Source organism: Sprattus sprattus (assembly GCF_963457725.1).
Source record: "Sprattus sprattus genome assembly, chromosome: 13".
NCBI classification, from domain to species: Eukaryota; Metazoa; Chordata; class Actinopteri; order Clupeiformes; family Clupeidae; genus Sprattus; species Sprattus sprattus.
The window spans coordinates 20,168,337-20,183,593 of NC_137911.1; the positions used below are offsets into that span (position 1 = coordinate 20,168,337).

Sequence of the window (15,257 nt, forward strand, 5' to 3'; positions counted from 1 at the left end):
ATGAGCTCTGCTTCAAACTAAGTCTCAGGTCAATATCACAGAGTTTAATCGTAAAATCAAACATTCTCTCAATGAGATAAAAATGACCCTGACTGGAGGAGCTGCAGTGGATTAAGTAAAGCTTCCTTTTGAAATGAAGCCCTCAGTCTTTCAGCCACAGAGCATGCGTGGGCTTGAAGAATTTATGACTTTGAACTTTTGGATCCATATCCTATGATCAGAGACATATAGGGGCCAGAGTGCATACACTGTGTCAATTGAGTTCCAGTTCACACCTGATTGGTAGCACTTATTATTTTTGGAGAAGCAGAGATGCCTCAGGGTGTCTTTTTTAAACAGTGATCAATTTTAGTTTTTTAATAATTGTGAACCCTACGCTCTGAACAAACTGGGATGCCATAAATGTCTTTTTGTCGAAGGTCAGTTTGTGCTAACCCGTCGTTGAAAATCTGCCATTTCCCCCTGGAGGGACAATTAAAACAGAGAGAAAAAGATGCCCTGTCTTTCATCTCACAGGGAGGCAAAGGTGGTGAAAAGGTTAACTATGGCCTGAGGTTCCAAGCCGCAGTAGGAATCACTTCACAGATATCAGTTCCTGTCACCAGCTTCATACTTAGAAGAAATGACCTTAAATTATTTTTAGCCAATCTACTGACCTGTTTGTTGAACAGGTATGCACAAACTCTCTCATATAGACTTTGCATCATAGTGTCATTATGCAGTTTTACCATCTTGTGCTCAATGTACACCTTCATCAATGTAAGGTGTATCAATGTAAATACTTGAGGTAAAGGTGTTGACAAGTGAGTTCTGACACCAGTGCACAGCATTGTGCATCAAATTACGTTCTCCTGTCCAAGCCATTACATGCCCATGCTTTTCCCATTACTAGTCCCCCTGTAGCTTATGGTGAATTAATGCTGCCATATGTGATTAAATATTGCACACAGGTCTGTTACACCCACAAATGTAGTAACTTCTCACAAATGTAATAAACCACAAAAATAACTAATTTGGAAATGGAGCCCTATTGACTAGTGACGAATGGAAATGGAGCCCTAGTGACTAGTGACTGCTTTAACAGCAGAGATAGTGACACACACACACACTCTGAATTTAGGCTCTGCATTTTACCCATCCAGGGTAGTGAAGCACACAGTGAAGCACACTAACCCGGAGCAGTGAGCTACCTTCAGTGGCACCCGGGGAGCAGTGATCGGGGTTAGGTGCCTCGCTCAAGGGCACCTCAGCCGTGGATGTGGGCATGGGAGAGCAGTGCTCTATCACTTCCCCCGCCCACATTTTTCCTACTGGTCGGGGATCGAACCGGCCACCCTCTGGTTACCAGCCCGAAATCCTAACCAGTAGGCCACAGCTGCCCCGTAATTTCGCCCAAACATAACGTAACGTTTGCAGGAAGCTATTACCTTTGTGAGAAGGTCACTTTCTTTATTACATCAAACATAATAAATCACAACTATAGTGACGCCATGTCATGACACTTCCTCAAAATATAATCCTTGTATTGTGCATACTATGTCAAGATTATAGTAAGGGGCCAAGCAGAAGAATTCTGAAGCAAATTATTGTTATTGTCAGTTTTTAAATGTTTTGTGAAAAATGTAGGTATGCATATTTTCCCAACCTTCGTAAATAAAAGCTAAGTACAGTTATACAATGATGCTCATATTGTTGTTTACATGTAAATATTGCAAAATACTGAAATTTAGCACAAGACTATACTGTATATGTTATAAAGTCACACTCATCCTCATATTCACTCCACATGTATTGCTTCACACCCTATCAGTGCACAGCCTCCACATTCACAAACTAAACATTTTCACTCACAGTAAGATATACTACAACAAACTTTTTATTCAGTTATTGGCAGCAACATTATCATTAAAGACAACACACTTTTCTTGGAACGGAAAAAAATCTTATTTAACTAAATTCTTGCTCATTCTATCTCTTTCTGCAGCGGTCATATTACGCACCACTATGCGGTACATCTAGTTTTTATATTGTAATCTACCACATGGGTCCTACCAGCAGGAAGCACAATGGGTTGTACAGGTTGGTCTGAACCCCTGTTTTCTTAATTTTAGCTCTAAATACTGTCTGTAGAAGAAGTCAAGGGACACTCTTGGCACTATAGTCAGAGCTGGAGGTTGAGGTTGCCAGGACAACGCCATTTAGTTCAGTCTGCAGCCCTATTAGTGCCATTATTCTTCTGCTGTTAGAGATAGAGAGACTGCACAGACCTGAGGGAGTGCAGAAAAAAGCTTTTGTGTTATTTTGACAAAGTAACCATTTAATTCTTTAAAAAAATAATAATGCTGTGCAGGAAGGCTTGTACAATGACTAAAAGCTGTCATTTGAACCACTAATGGATTACAAACCTTAACAACTAAAAAGAGACAGATACGTCTGTTAGGGTTCATACTGTCATATGCAGCTTTCTTAACCAAAAATATTCGATGAATGAAACCTCCTCTAACAGAAAAGTCACAGTTCACTTTCTAAAACCTTTTCACATCATGAGCCATAGACCACCATCATTTTCTTGTATTTTTGTCACCAGTCTTTTCTTTACCCCACCAGAAAATCACAGGGCTTACCACAATTTCATGCCTGGCATGGTGCTGTAAAACAATGCAAAATTGTAGGCAACCTCTTCATCATGTGAAAAGAACATGGGCGGCTCCTGTATAAGCACTTCATCTGCAGTCCATGCAGCTCACCGCAGATCTAAAGGATGGACACGCACAGTGGGCAATAGTGCTTCAGCCACCTCTGCATTCTCTTCTGGCTATAGTGAGGTTTTTCCACTCTTGTATAGCCATACACCAGTAACGATGCATAGCATGTAACATTTCCCATAAGAGAAGTGACAATAGACTAGAATAGAAAGAATAGAAAACATTAAATACTTTATCTATTCTTTGAGTAGGACATTTGCTCAGCTCATAAACTGCTACTGGAAACAACAACAGAGGTACACTCACAAAAACAAAACAACTCAAATGTAATCACACAGTAGAAATTTAGTAAACTGGGTCATTATGCATGTGTGGATAAACTAAACACTAAATATTTTAAAGTTTCCTCCTATGGGTGTACAAAAACAAAGCCAAGACTGGTAAATAGAGTCTGTATCTTGCAACACTCATTAATTGTCTACATTACTTTGAACCTTCCTTGTTGCGCTATTTCACAGCGCATCTCTTTATATGCCTTGCAACCGAGAACCTTGACAGGAGCACCCCTGATGTTGCCCTCCAAGACTGGCTGATGTGTGATCTGTACACAGCCCATCAAAAGAAGCCCCCTATTCTTACCTCTGAGATGCATGTTTATTATTTATGTTTAAACACACATGCACGCACGCACGCACACACGCAAGCACGCACGCACACGCACACACACACACACACACACACACACACACACACACACACACACACACACACACACACACACACACACACACACACACACACACACACACACACACACACACACACACACACACACACACACACACACACACACACACACACACACAAACACACACACACACACACACACACACACACACACACACACACACACACACACACACACACACACACCAAATCCCATTGTTCTCTACTTCTCTGGGTTAATCTGGGGACTCCACTGTCTCGTGTGAGTGATTCTTCCATGCTGGGGCTCTTGGTGAGGGAGAGATGTTGTGCCTGGCAAGGACGTGATAACTCTAAAGGGATTAACCACAGAGTGAGCTGAGCACGGAGCAGAAGTGTCTTGTGAGATCCAGTCCTCAGACCCAAGAGGCAAAAGCATGGCACATGTCATGATGTCAAGGACAGAGTCTGCTGCCCAGCTCAAACAGCTTTGTTTATCTCCAAGGACAGCAAACACCTCCTTCCCTTAGCATGAAATGCATTCTCCCGTTCACACTGGTAGGAACATCAAATAGTTTACAGCCAAGTTTTATGCTTCAATGCAGAACTGAATGGTGATGAGTTTAGAATGACTGAAATGTTTCGTAGGGATTTTTCGGGTCACTCACAACAATGAGCCAAGGTATGTTTGAGCTTAGGTGCGGAAAAAAGGAACAATTCAATGCTATTGTGTTTGAGACATTTAATTCGACTCCATTTAAGGATAATCCCAAATAGAGCTAGTACTTTGGAGGGCTTTCAGCTACATAATTAATGATCTATCTGATACCATTCACAGACTTTAATTGGGATTAATTATGCATAGTACACCCTGAATGAATTGGCAGATTAGAATAATTCAAATCAGGTGCAGAGGTAATGAGATGAATGTCTGCAGTAATTTGAACTAGTGACTGGAGAATCTGAGAATCACAGTAGTTTTTATGTATATCACAGAGTGATCCTATGAAATAAATTAACCTGAGAAAAATAAAAACAACCTTATTCACTGTGGCCTCCTAGGTGAATAATGTATTTATATCATAAGTGGACAGGTGCATACAGATACATAGTTATAACACAAAAGGAAAAACTCCCTGCAGGAAACAGCTCATAAATCAAAACCTTCCTCTGTCATACATTTATTGTTTGTAAATATACATTTCTTCTATGTAAATCTTAACACTCACATAATGTATTACCCACACTAGCATAACGCCTGAAGACAATCTGTTGTTAATATCAGTTTAATACAACTGAATTAAAATGATCATTATAATAGTCTATTCTTAATCAATAATATCAACAGGTCAGGTGCAGCAGCCAGTGGTTAAAGAATGTTTGACACTTTGTCAATTTTTGGCCAGGTTCTTTACAGCGTTGTTAACCCACAATATACAGTTCTATTTGTCATATGAGACAGTGCCCTGGTGTAGTTAGTATGTCATGACAACCACTTTATAGCGTTGTGTGGAAGTGGAACACAGATCCAGGACTAGACTCATTGCACTTACGTTGCTGGTGGCTGACACCCAGTTTTTAAAGGGGACCATAAACATCTTGAACAAAGTAAGCTGTGCATAGCCTGCCTAACGTTAGCCGTGACAGTCTCCTCTAAATGTTTACATGTTTCCCTGCGGTATGCCATTACATGAAAGTTTTACTATGGGCTTCTCTATTCTGACCAGAAGCTTCTCTTTACGCAAAAAACAAAGGAGATACAAAAGCAATATTTGCATTTCTGGCAATATTGATTTTATCTCAAAGACAGGTTATCAATCTCAGCCTTGCCTTACCAAGTAGCTTACTAACATCAAACTACCCATCTTTCCAAAGGCCAATTTCATATGGCCACTTAAAGGCATTGCTTTTCTTCTTATGATGTAGTATGATTTCTGATGTTCCACTGATTTTGTTTGAGCTCATTTGACGTCATCACTTTTCCAATTTTAGAGCTTGGTTGGTACATAGTTGCCTGGTTACCAACCAGTATGTTGAAGCCCCCTGTCGCCTCAAGACAGCTTAGGCACCAATGGTGAAAAACAAAAATTGAAAGCAGATTCAGCTGAGGTGACAAACAAGAAGTCACTGGATGAGGATCTTGACATGTGACATCACTGTCCCCACCACATGCAAATGAATCCATTAACCATGCAGCCACCCCCTCCAAACACATACTCACTCAGACACACACACACACACACACACACACACACACACACACACACACACACACACATGCACATGCACACACAATCACTAACACACACACACGCACACACACACAAACACACACTCACTCAGACACACACACACACACACACACACACACACACACACACACACACACAGTCACAAACACACACACACACACACACACACACACACACACACACTGCACAAACATGCACAGTATGAAAGAACAGTGTGTAATCACCATCAACTAATAATGGCCCACTATCAACTCTAATAATGGCCCATAAAAGCAAATAGGCAACACAGCAACATGCAATTATGCAAGCTATTAACTGTCACTTCTGGATATGATAAAGCTGGAGCCCAGAAACAATGTGATACCCTGTACCACTCCGCTGGGAGCATAAGCATCCCGAGAGAATAACAGTCTAATGTTTTGACTTAGAAGGCCTCAGGAAACAGATGCCTGAGCCCAGCTAGAGAGCAGAACAAAACAGCATGACACCTGTCAGTCGGCAGAGCACAAATCACACAAAGCTTGCGCCCCATCAGAGATGTGCACGCTCCCTGCAGAGGTGGTGGGGGCTAGCAACTCAGGTCCACAATCGCCTGGCAAGGAAGGGATAATTACCATCATCATCATCCCACCGCCATCGCCGGCGGGCCAAAAAATACCGATTACATAAGCACTGCAGCCGCTGCAGCCAGCCGCGTGCGGAAGACAATGCGGCTCGCACAGGCGGAGACAGATGCAAAGTTCACCTTGAGGTCACCGCCGGTCACGTCTGAATGTCATGTCAACCTCCAGCTCGCTTGACAGACCTTTGTGAAAAGAACTGTGAACAATTTAGAGCTGTCAATCACTTCAGACTCATTCATCCAAACTAGCATACTTAATATCTCTCATTAACTTGACATTTGGGGGCTGGTAATATGTAAAAATGGCATGTCTTCAAGTTCCTCTGAAGTGTCTATCAAAGTGAGGTAATGGACCAGGAAAGAGAGGCTGAACATAGATTTTTTTAAAGAAATTTCAAGGTGGTTCAATAGAAAGTGATGAGAGATGTCCAAAGTGAATATCACGGGCTGTGTACACTGCAAGGGTACCTAGGAAAGCTCGGAGCAAACATTTCATGGGCTGCCACTGATGCGCGTGTGTGTGTGTGTGTGTGTGTGTGTGTGTGTGTGTGTGTGTTAGTGAATGTGTGTGCATGTGTGCGTGTGTGTGTGTGTGAGTGTGTGTGTGTGCGTGTGCGTGTGTGTGTGTGTGTGTGTGTGTGTGTGTGTGTGTGTGTGTGTGTGTTTGTGTTTGTGTTTGTGCGTGCGTGTGTGTGTGTGTCTGAGTGAGTGTGTGTGTGTGTGTGTGTGAGTGTGTGTGTGGGTGGTGGGGGCAGGGTCCACATCACCCACTTTCTCTGATTACCCACATGCTGCACTGACATCCATGTAAAGAACCAAAAGCCTGCGACAAAACCTATTCAAAGACAGTGCTGACATTCAAAGTGCACTTGCTGGAGCAGTGCTATCTGGCCCATCACAAAGAGATAAGGGCTCTGTAATTACCCCATAATGATGGATGACACAAGAGAGATCCTTGATTTCGCCTGGCCATGCTCTGCTTTTAGACCGTGTTATTTATGCAGTCAGTCAGTGTTGCACACGTGAATGTCAGTATTGATCAATGGCCTTTTCAAGGAGATCACTCTGACCGTGTCCTCATATAGATGCCTGATCAGACAAGTTTAACCACAGAAGCAGTGATTATTTCCCCCTTTTGTCAAACCAATTAATCATCAGAGGGTCCTTAATTACTATCCTCTGCCCATTACAGACAATCATGGCCTCAATGAAGCCTTTCAGCAATGTGTTTTCCGAGGACTTTAGCCAAACAGGAATGGATTCCCTTTTACATGGTAATTTCAGCTAGACACACTGATGTGAGTTGCAGTTTGTAAAGATGACACATCATTTATGATCTGCTCTCCATACTATGAAATAGTACTGATTTCTGACTGCAATGTGTGTCGCCGTTGCCCTGTTTGGTTTTTGTTGGGTAGTTCTCTTGTTTATAAAGAACTCCTCTTTAAAAGGAGGTACACATCGATCTGATCAGAATTAGAATATCTTTAACTTGTATTTATTGTGTTGTGGTATTATGAATTCATCTGAAACCCCACAGAGAGACATAACATTGGTCTAATGGTTAACAAAGCCAGCCAGCCACATGCAGACAAGACAGGTCTCATGATGTTCATTACATGTATAGTACGTATACATACTATAGCGCCTTGAGACAATTTTATTGTTTTGGCGCTATATAAATACAATTGAATTTAATTGAATGTATTGTATAAATCCCTTTCATGTACCAAAGGAAAGTTTTGAAAAGCAAACGTAAGCTTTGTTCGGTTCCCAAGTCAGTGCTGTCTATTTGTCAAGCGCATGTCCAGAGAGGTGGCTGACAGCTGTCAAAAACGATCTGAGCGCATGGCTCCACATGTGGCCCACTGCAGGTGTGAACCAGGAGCCTGGGGGGGTCAACATGCCATGTGCAAACACTAGACTACGCCACAACACACAACACACAACACAAAACCACTGAGGCCCTTAGATGCTCTCTTTTAATCACCATGTAGGCTAGGTTTCATCATGCTCTCGCTTTCCTGATATTAGACCCCATCCCACACTCACACACACACAAACACACACACATGCACACACACACACACACACACACACACACACACACACACACACACACACACACACACACACACACACACACACACACACACACACAGCAGCTGTGCTCAGGAGGGTCTAATGTTAACAAACACAAACAGCATGATCTAGTCTCCTGACTAGGAGGCTGTGGTTTCATTATAAAGACTATTAGATTATTTTATGGCTGACTTTATGGAGGTGGACAAGGAAAGAGCTTAGAAGACTGCTTTGATCTTCACATCATTGTATCCCATAAGGTCATAGCCTATTGTAATGTAGCATGTTACTGTAATACATGAAAATGATTACTATATTTTGTACTACATTGATGGGACCAAGTGAGCATATACAATATACAAATAACATGGCCGCAGATTGACTCACTCTTGTACATGATTTATTAATTAGGTACTAAGTCTAACCCACAATAAGTGCATTAGTATTATATTTACACATGTCCTGTCTCCAGATAATTACAAACATATATGTAAGTGAATTTATTTATAATTCAAGCAGTTCAATTGTTCTCAGAATTCAACAGTTGTGAAAGCCACGCAGGCTCATTTAATGTAGCAATCTTTGAAATAAGAGAAACTGGCAATTAGATCTGGCCTCCCTACCTTGCTCCCTTCCTTCCTGAAATCCATTTCACCTTTGCGGAAGGACAAGCGTGGGCGATGAGCTCCTGAGCTGTGGAAAGTATAGGACTGTACACAGGGGGAAGGGGGGGCACTAAGTGTTTCATGAAATGCTTTCATAGTTAAAAAAAAGGTGATCGGAATTCTGTGAGTGAGCCAGATTTAAAGCAGTTTGAGAAAGCGCTAAGCGTCATGGGGACTTTCCGTCCATTTAAATCAATGCAAGCATAGGCCCCATCAAAGGGTGCGAGAACAGAAGGATGCAAAGTGCTAGCCAAAGCTTTGTGTTTGGTGCTAGTGAGATAGTAAGGAGAGGGAGATACAGAGAAAAAGATTCACATGTCACCTTGAAATAAATGATGTGTGCAAAAGCGTAAGTTAAAATGCATACAAATGCAGTATAATCATGAAAGGGAATTACATTCACTGGTTGAGTACTTAATTGACTGAAAACATCCTTCCACAGCTCCTTTGAGGATTTCTGCCAGATGAATAGGGATGGAGAGGGTGACAAAATTGTAATACCAAATTGAAAAGGACAGCAGAGGCAGAAATAAAATGAGGGTGAAGATATCAGATGTGAAAATAGTACCACCAAACTGAAATGATACAGGGGCAAGTCTGGGGAAGTGACAGCATTAGGTGGGTGAAGATGGAAGCTGTGTTTGGGTGTTGGCTCATTAAAACATATTTTATCTGGGTCTAAAACTAGCCTGAACCAGGGTCACTCCATTCAGAGGCATAATCAGGTTTTTAAATCTTTTGTGTATTTGTTTGAGAATAAACTAGTTGAAATCAACTCTTTGCTTGTTAATGAGAGGGACAGTACAATGTCTTGTGTGTGAGAAGGGCAGAAAAGTAGACATAGGCATGTACAAAGAGTACTGGCAAATGGGGGAAAGCGTGGGATTGGAGATTGCTGGCTGATGTCGGAACACAAGTGCTAAGACACCAGATGTGGTGTTGTATTCTATGGTTGCTATGAGACCAGACGTGGTGTTGTATTCTGAGTGTTGGTGTGTTGTTTACTTTACTGAGTTAATGATTCCCTTTGAAGATGTAATTAAAGTAGCATTTAAAACATCCTTCTGTCTTCCAATTGTTTTCCTTACATGCTCTATCTCAGGTATCAATTATGTATGTCAGCATCCTTTCCTGCCTCTGTTTAGACCAGATATGTTACATTGTGGCTTGTGTCTGTCTTAAGGAGGTCTCCATGGTCCTGCTAATATGTTCCTCATTAGGACAAGGAATTTGTGTACGCACCAAAATGCATTTTGCAGTCCTGAGACCTCAGGGACAGAAAGGAAGAGCATGTCTCACAAAAAAAAACGTATCTCCACCACGCAAAAAGCAAGCCAGTGGTTGTAGCGGAGGTGCTTGCAGACTATTTGGGGTCATGAAGTAACCTGAACTAGCACTGAGATAGGTGAAATTCTTGTCGAGGTGTTTCTTGAGGTGTATCTGGTAGTGGCAGTCATGGGTATGGAGGACAGGTGGCTCTGGGATACCAGACACCACAGTTGAGCCTTCTGGAGGTGTTGTGGGACTAATTCAACATCAAATTGATGAAGGAAGGTTCCTGCTTGAAAACCCCAGTGGACCTCTCTATGATCTTCTAACACCATTGTGTGTATTCACTGCAACCCTATGCATTGAGTGACCTGCATGACCTGGCCACAGTTAGTAACTAATTACCATATCTCACATTCCTAATCTCTCCCATTGAGAGAACCTACGGATATGCGTGTGCAAAGTTATGTGCAAATGTATATGAATGGAATACATTCATGTCTGGTCCTTAATTGATCCTTGTTCTGTGAGCAGCAGTCTGATCATGGCTTCAGTGCAATCTGAAGTACCTGCCATAGTTGTAATATTTGAATATTTGAAAGAGTTTTCACTTTTGTTCTGCATATTAATCAGCTTTCAGAGCACCTCTGCATTATTCAGCTGCAAACAGCCAACCAAAGGGTTACTAGAGCCAACGGGCATTGGCCTTAAGACACAGGACAAAACCATTGGACTGGTTGGTGGAAATATATGGAAATAGGGATTATGGTATTTAACCCACCACTTAAAGGTATTTGGGCTTTAACTAATTCTCTCTGAAACTCCTTCTCACTCTTACTCTGTCTTTCTCTGTCTTCATTTCCCCATTATCTTTCCCCATCCCCATCTCTTTATTGTATTCATTCATTCTGTTTGGGTTTAATTTTTCATCTCATGCATTCATAGTGTATCAAGTCTTTTTGGTCATTAAAGTGTATTTGGTTTAAGTCGCATCTAACCTATTTGTTATTATTTACAGTTGTATATTCAGTTTGGTTGACACTTGTAACATTTAAGCTTACAGTTTATTGTAGTAATAAACTGTTAATTCATGAACCATCTATTTAACTACTTGTGTGCCATGCCATTACTGTGCCACTAGTTTATATACTGCTTAGTAATAATGGAGGTCATTTAATAATTGCATGGAATCAGATGAATCGTATTCTCAGCCATATTTATGACTCTAATGCATTCTTCTGTCCCATAAAGTTCAGACATGCTAAAGCCTTCCAACCTGGTGTTTTTCTTTTGATTTTGGAACACTTTTGGCTCTCTTGCACATGTGACAGTGACAGGACCAACAAATGTGGGTAGTCTGTAACCAATGGCATAAGGAATTTAACAACTTCTCCTGTGTATAACTTAAACTGAAATTCTCTAGATCAAATTTTCTCTGGTTACTATTTTCAACTGCTGTTGAAGGGAGACTGAAAAGCAGCAAAAGCTGTCAAAACTGTATCTTGCCAATGCTGAGGACTGTATTCTTGAATCAGTTTTTGTTTCGCTTCTCCTTACCAGTGTCTCCATAGATTCAGTGTATTTCTGCAAGTTCTTTCATCTTTCCCTACTGACACATTTCAGATGAAGTTGCTCATGTCTTTCTGCAGTACCGCATAAACTAAGGATAAAAACTAGATCACTGATGGAAAATGCAACAGAAAAGCTCCAGGCTTTTGTGACAGACTATCAGGCCTGGACTATAGACACACACAACTATTGCATTATTAATATGTCTCAGCAGTGACTAGCACTCCAAGACATGATTGAACTGTCAACATCTCACATGCACTTGCAATGGGTCACAGCTTCGGACTAAAGACGGCTAATAAAAATGCAATATGGTGCACCTGTATAGGTAATTTCCCCTTCTTATAGGTTTTTCAATTAATTGATCCACATACATTTTATATCCTGTGCATACAAATGGTGTGTTTAATATTTATTTCCACCTCACCCTAAAATGCACATCATTGACCTACAAAACCAGCTATGGCTATAGATTTCTCATAAGCACTCATAAACGTGCACTTAGCTGCACCATCAAAATGCTTAGGGGGACAAGGTTGGTGATACGAGGAGGTGACAAATACATTGTAGAGGTCATCCTGCAAAGGCTAGTGAGTATAAAGCAGGTGTCCAAATAATGGAGTCCCTAGGAATAAAATCAGACACTGTCTCAACCAACAGCCAACCTACCAACTTAGCTTAGTATTCAATAACTAGAATGTAACACACATCATATGATATGTGTGTGTACACGGTTGCTTGGCCGACTTTGAATTCAATGATACACTACAATACACACTTTTGAAGGCCAGGTCTGATCTCACAAACTAAAATACTGTGGAAATTTGATCATTCAGGTTGCATTTCATTACTATCTTTTACTAACGTGCACTAAGCTGTTGTCCATCTTCATGGTGCTCACAATCCGGACACATTAGAAGATACTGCCATCTAGTGAATTAACGAAAAAACACATTTTATTTTACAAAGACTAATCATGAGCAATCATCCTGCGCAATACTGTAATACTACCCAAATCCTTTGTTGGCTGGGTATGCGTGTAAATTATAAGAAAGAAATCATTACAAACAACAACATTTCATATTCAGCACACAGCCATTTACCTTGTCAGCATTTTCTACATCTCAATTAAACATTAAAATAGTATTTGGGAATTTCACGTGTGTCTATAATACAATGCAGGCCTAATACCTTCTAATAAGCTATGAATTGTTATACAAGGCAAGTTTTTATTGATTTTTTTGCTGCATGAATGCATTCAAATGCCCCCCACCCCCCTGCCCAGTACTTTCACTAGACAAAAGCCTAAACAGCCTCTTTGAGCCCAGCGGATGTGTCGCCTCCCGAAAATCAACAAAGGGTTGTGGGTACCGCGGCATTTCCCGGCTGTTTCTAAGGGAGACCAAGCCCACAAACAAGAGTGCACGAAGCCCTGTGTGGCCCGGGAGCGCCAGAGGCGCTTGTGTAGTGATTGGTATGGTGTTTCTCTTCGCCCGTGGGAATGTCGCCCAGTACGTCGTGGGCTTGCGTACCACAAATTAAAATGCGTCTACAATAGTTTTGTGAGAGAAAGTTGTCATGGATTTAGCAAAGTAAAAACATTTGTGAGTTTTTTAAAAGATGGAAAGGAAAGGCAACTCTAGGCGCGCAACTTCGGCTGGATACCGTTTAGTAGAGCGGCCTAGTGTTGCTTTAACATCACAGTCCTCCGTGTCTATATTCAGGCATCCACCGGATAGGACACGAAACACCGGAGGCGTTGAGACACCGGCACAGGACTCTGACACTCGAGACCCAGTCAAACAGGATCAAATATGGAGAGAATATGTACGCGCGGAAAGGATGGGGGTAAAAGAGTGGTAATGAGACAATTCGTTATTTTTATATCACTCTCTCTCTCTCTTGTACATCTGCTTTAAATAGACTTAAGTGCCCTTGCTTTCTCCTGCGCATGGATGACAGTTAAATGAGCCGTTGTCCAACCGATACTTGATAGGAGTGTATTGCGTTTGACCGAATGCCCCCCGGATGGTATAGTTTACTGTAGAGTTCTGTAGTTTCGTTTACGTGGATGGGCTCACCTATTCTTTTCATATAGCCGTGGAGACGGTACACAAAACCCTCTCCCATTCATCCATTAATCCTTTTCAAATTATGAGATTAACATGCATGTCAAATAGGCTACCAACAATGGACAGCAGTAGAATGAAGTTATTTTATGATAACATGCATGCTTACCATCACATGATGAGTAACCAAATATCTCGCTCTAGGGAAAAGAACTGGAGCTTTCTCAAGAACTTTGACCAGCTGGTAAGGCACATAAGTAGGCTAAATGTTTGCCTAGTCTGCCTAAATGTATATGTATGAAAATATTCTTATTTAGTGTTGAACACGATTTGCCAGGTCCAAATAGTTTTGCCAATATCTGCATAACAATAGATTTGCTTGCTAGTACTCGTGCAACCTTGACTCACTGTTTTTTTTTTATGTTTTTCATGAATGTTGAGCATGACTGTTTAATCAGTGATTAAACCAAGTGAACCCATGCTCGCATACAGGGTCGCCCCAGGACACAGTCTACCCTACCCAGCTATGTGCCTGTGTACTCTGACTGCCTGCCCAACACCACAAACCAGATGTTTGGGAGTCGCTTGTGCACAGAGCTCGGCAAGGAACTCATCCGGATGGACAAACTGCTACTAATGACCGGCAGTCATGGCAAAACGAAACAGGGTTCAGAAATGCAGCCCTGTTGAGACCTGTAACTCATCCATAAAATTATACTTTTATTACTCAAATGTTCAAGTAGTCCTTAGATGTTGACATTGCGCATCCTCAAGAGCATAGCAAGTTTATTGTTCGCCACTTCCCTAGTGCCCATGCTACAGGCGAGGTAACTGCACATCACATGCATGTTCGATTTTAGGCTACGGCTCCGTGTTTTATGTTTACTCAAAGCGATGAATTGTTTAATTTAATTGTTCTCGAATTGATCTAGGATAGTATGAATGTCAGTCTTTTTATTCCATGATTTGTTTAAAATTAGGCTACTCTTTTGAATAGGTTGTAGGCTACTGTAAATGTCCATAGAGATCTCAAAAACACGGCATATTGCCAAAGCAATTTTGTTTTGTTTATGCTCTGTACAAATAAAGTAAATGTAAATAGTGATCAAAACTTTGCCTGGAATTACTACTGCATTTTTTTCAATGACTACTGCATTATTTTCAATGAGTACTGCATTATGTCAGGCCACCTGATTTATGGCTACATAGTTGCAGCACACACTGTTCAAAAAAAGAAACAACTACGGATGCCCCGCAGGGTCATACATCGTTGGGGTGATGTGTGCGGAAGTGCCATGAAAGTTGTTCTGCAAATTGGG

General features: G+C 41.3%; 1 protein-coding gene across 1 annotated transcript; it reads left to right on the forward strand.

Annotated features, from left to right (window-relative positions):
• Positions 1-13,489: 13,489 nt before the first annotated feature.
• cimip5 (ciliary microtubule inner protein 5) lies at positions 13,490-14,628 on the forward strand (the record flags this gene model as incomplete). Its single annotated transcript, XM_080849821.1, has 3 exons — positions 13,490-13,728; positions 14,143-14,182; positions 14,431-14,628. 3 exons carry the CDS (start codon positions 13,490-13,492, stop codon positions 14,626-14,628), a joined length of 477 nt encoding a protein of 158 aa, XP_080705947.1.
• Between the last annotated feature and the right edge of the window lie 629 nt (positions 14,629-15,257).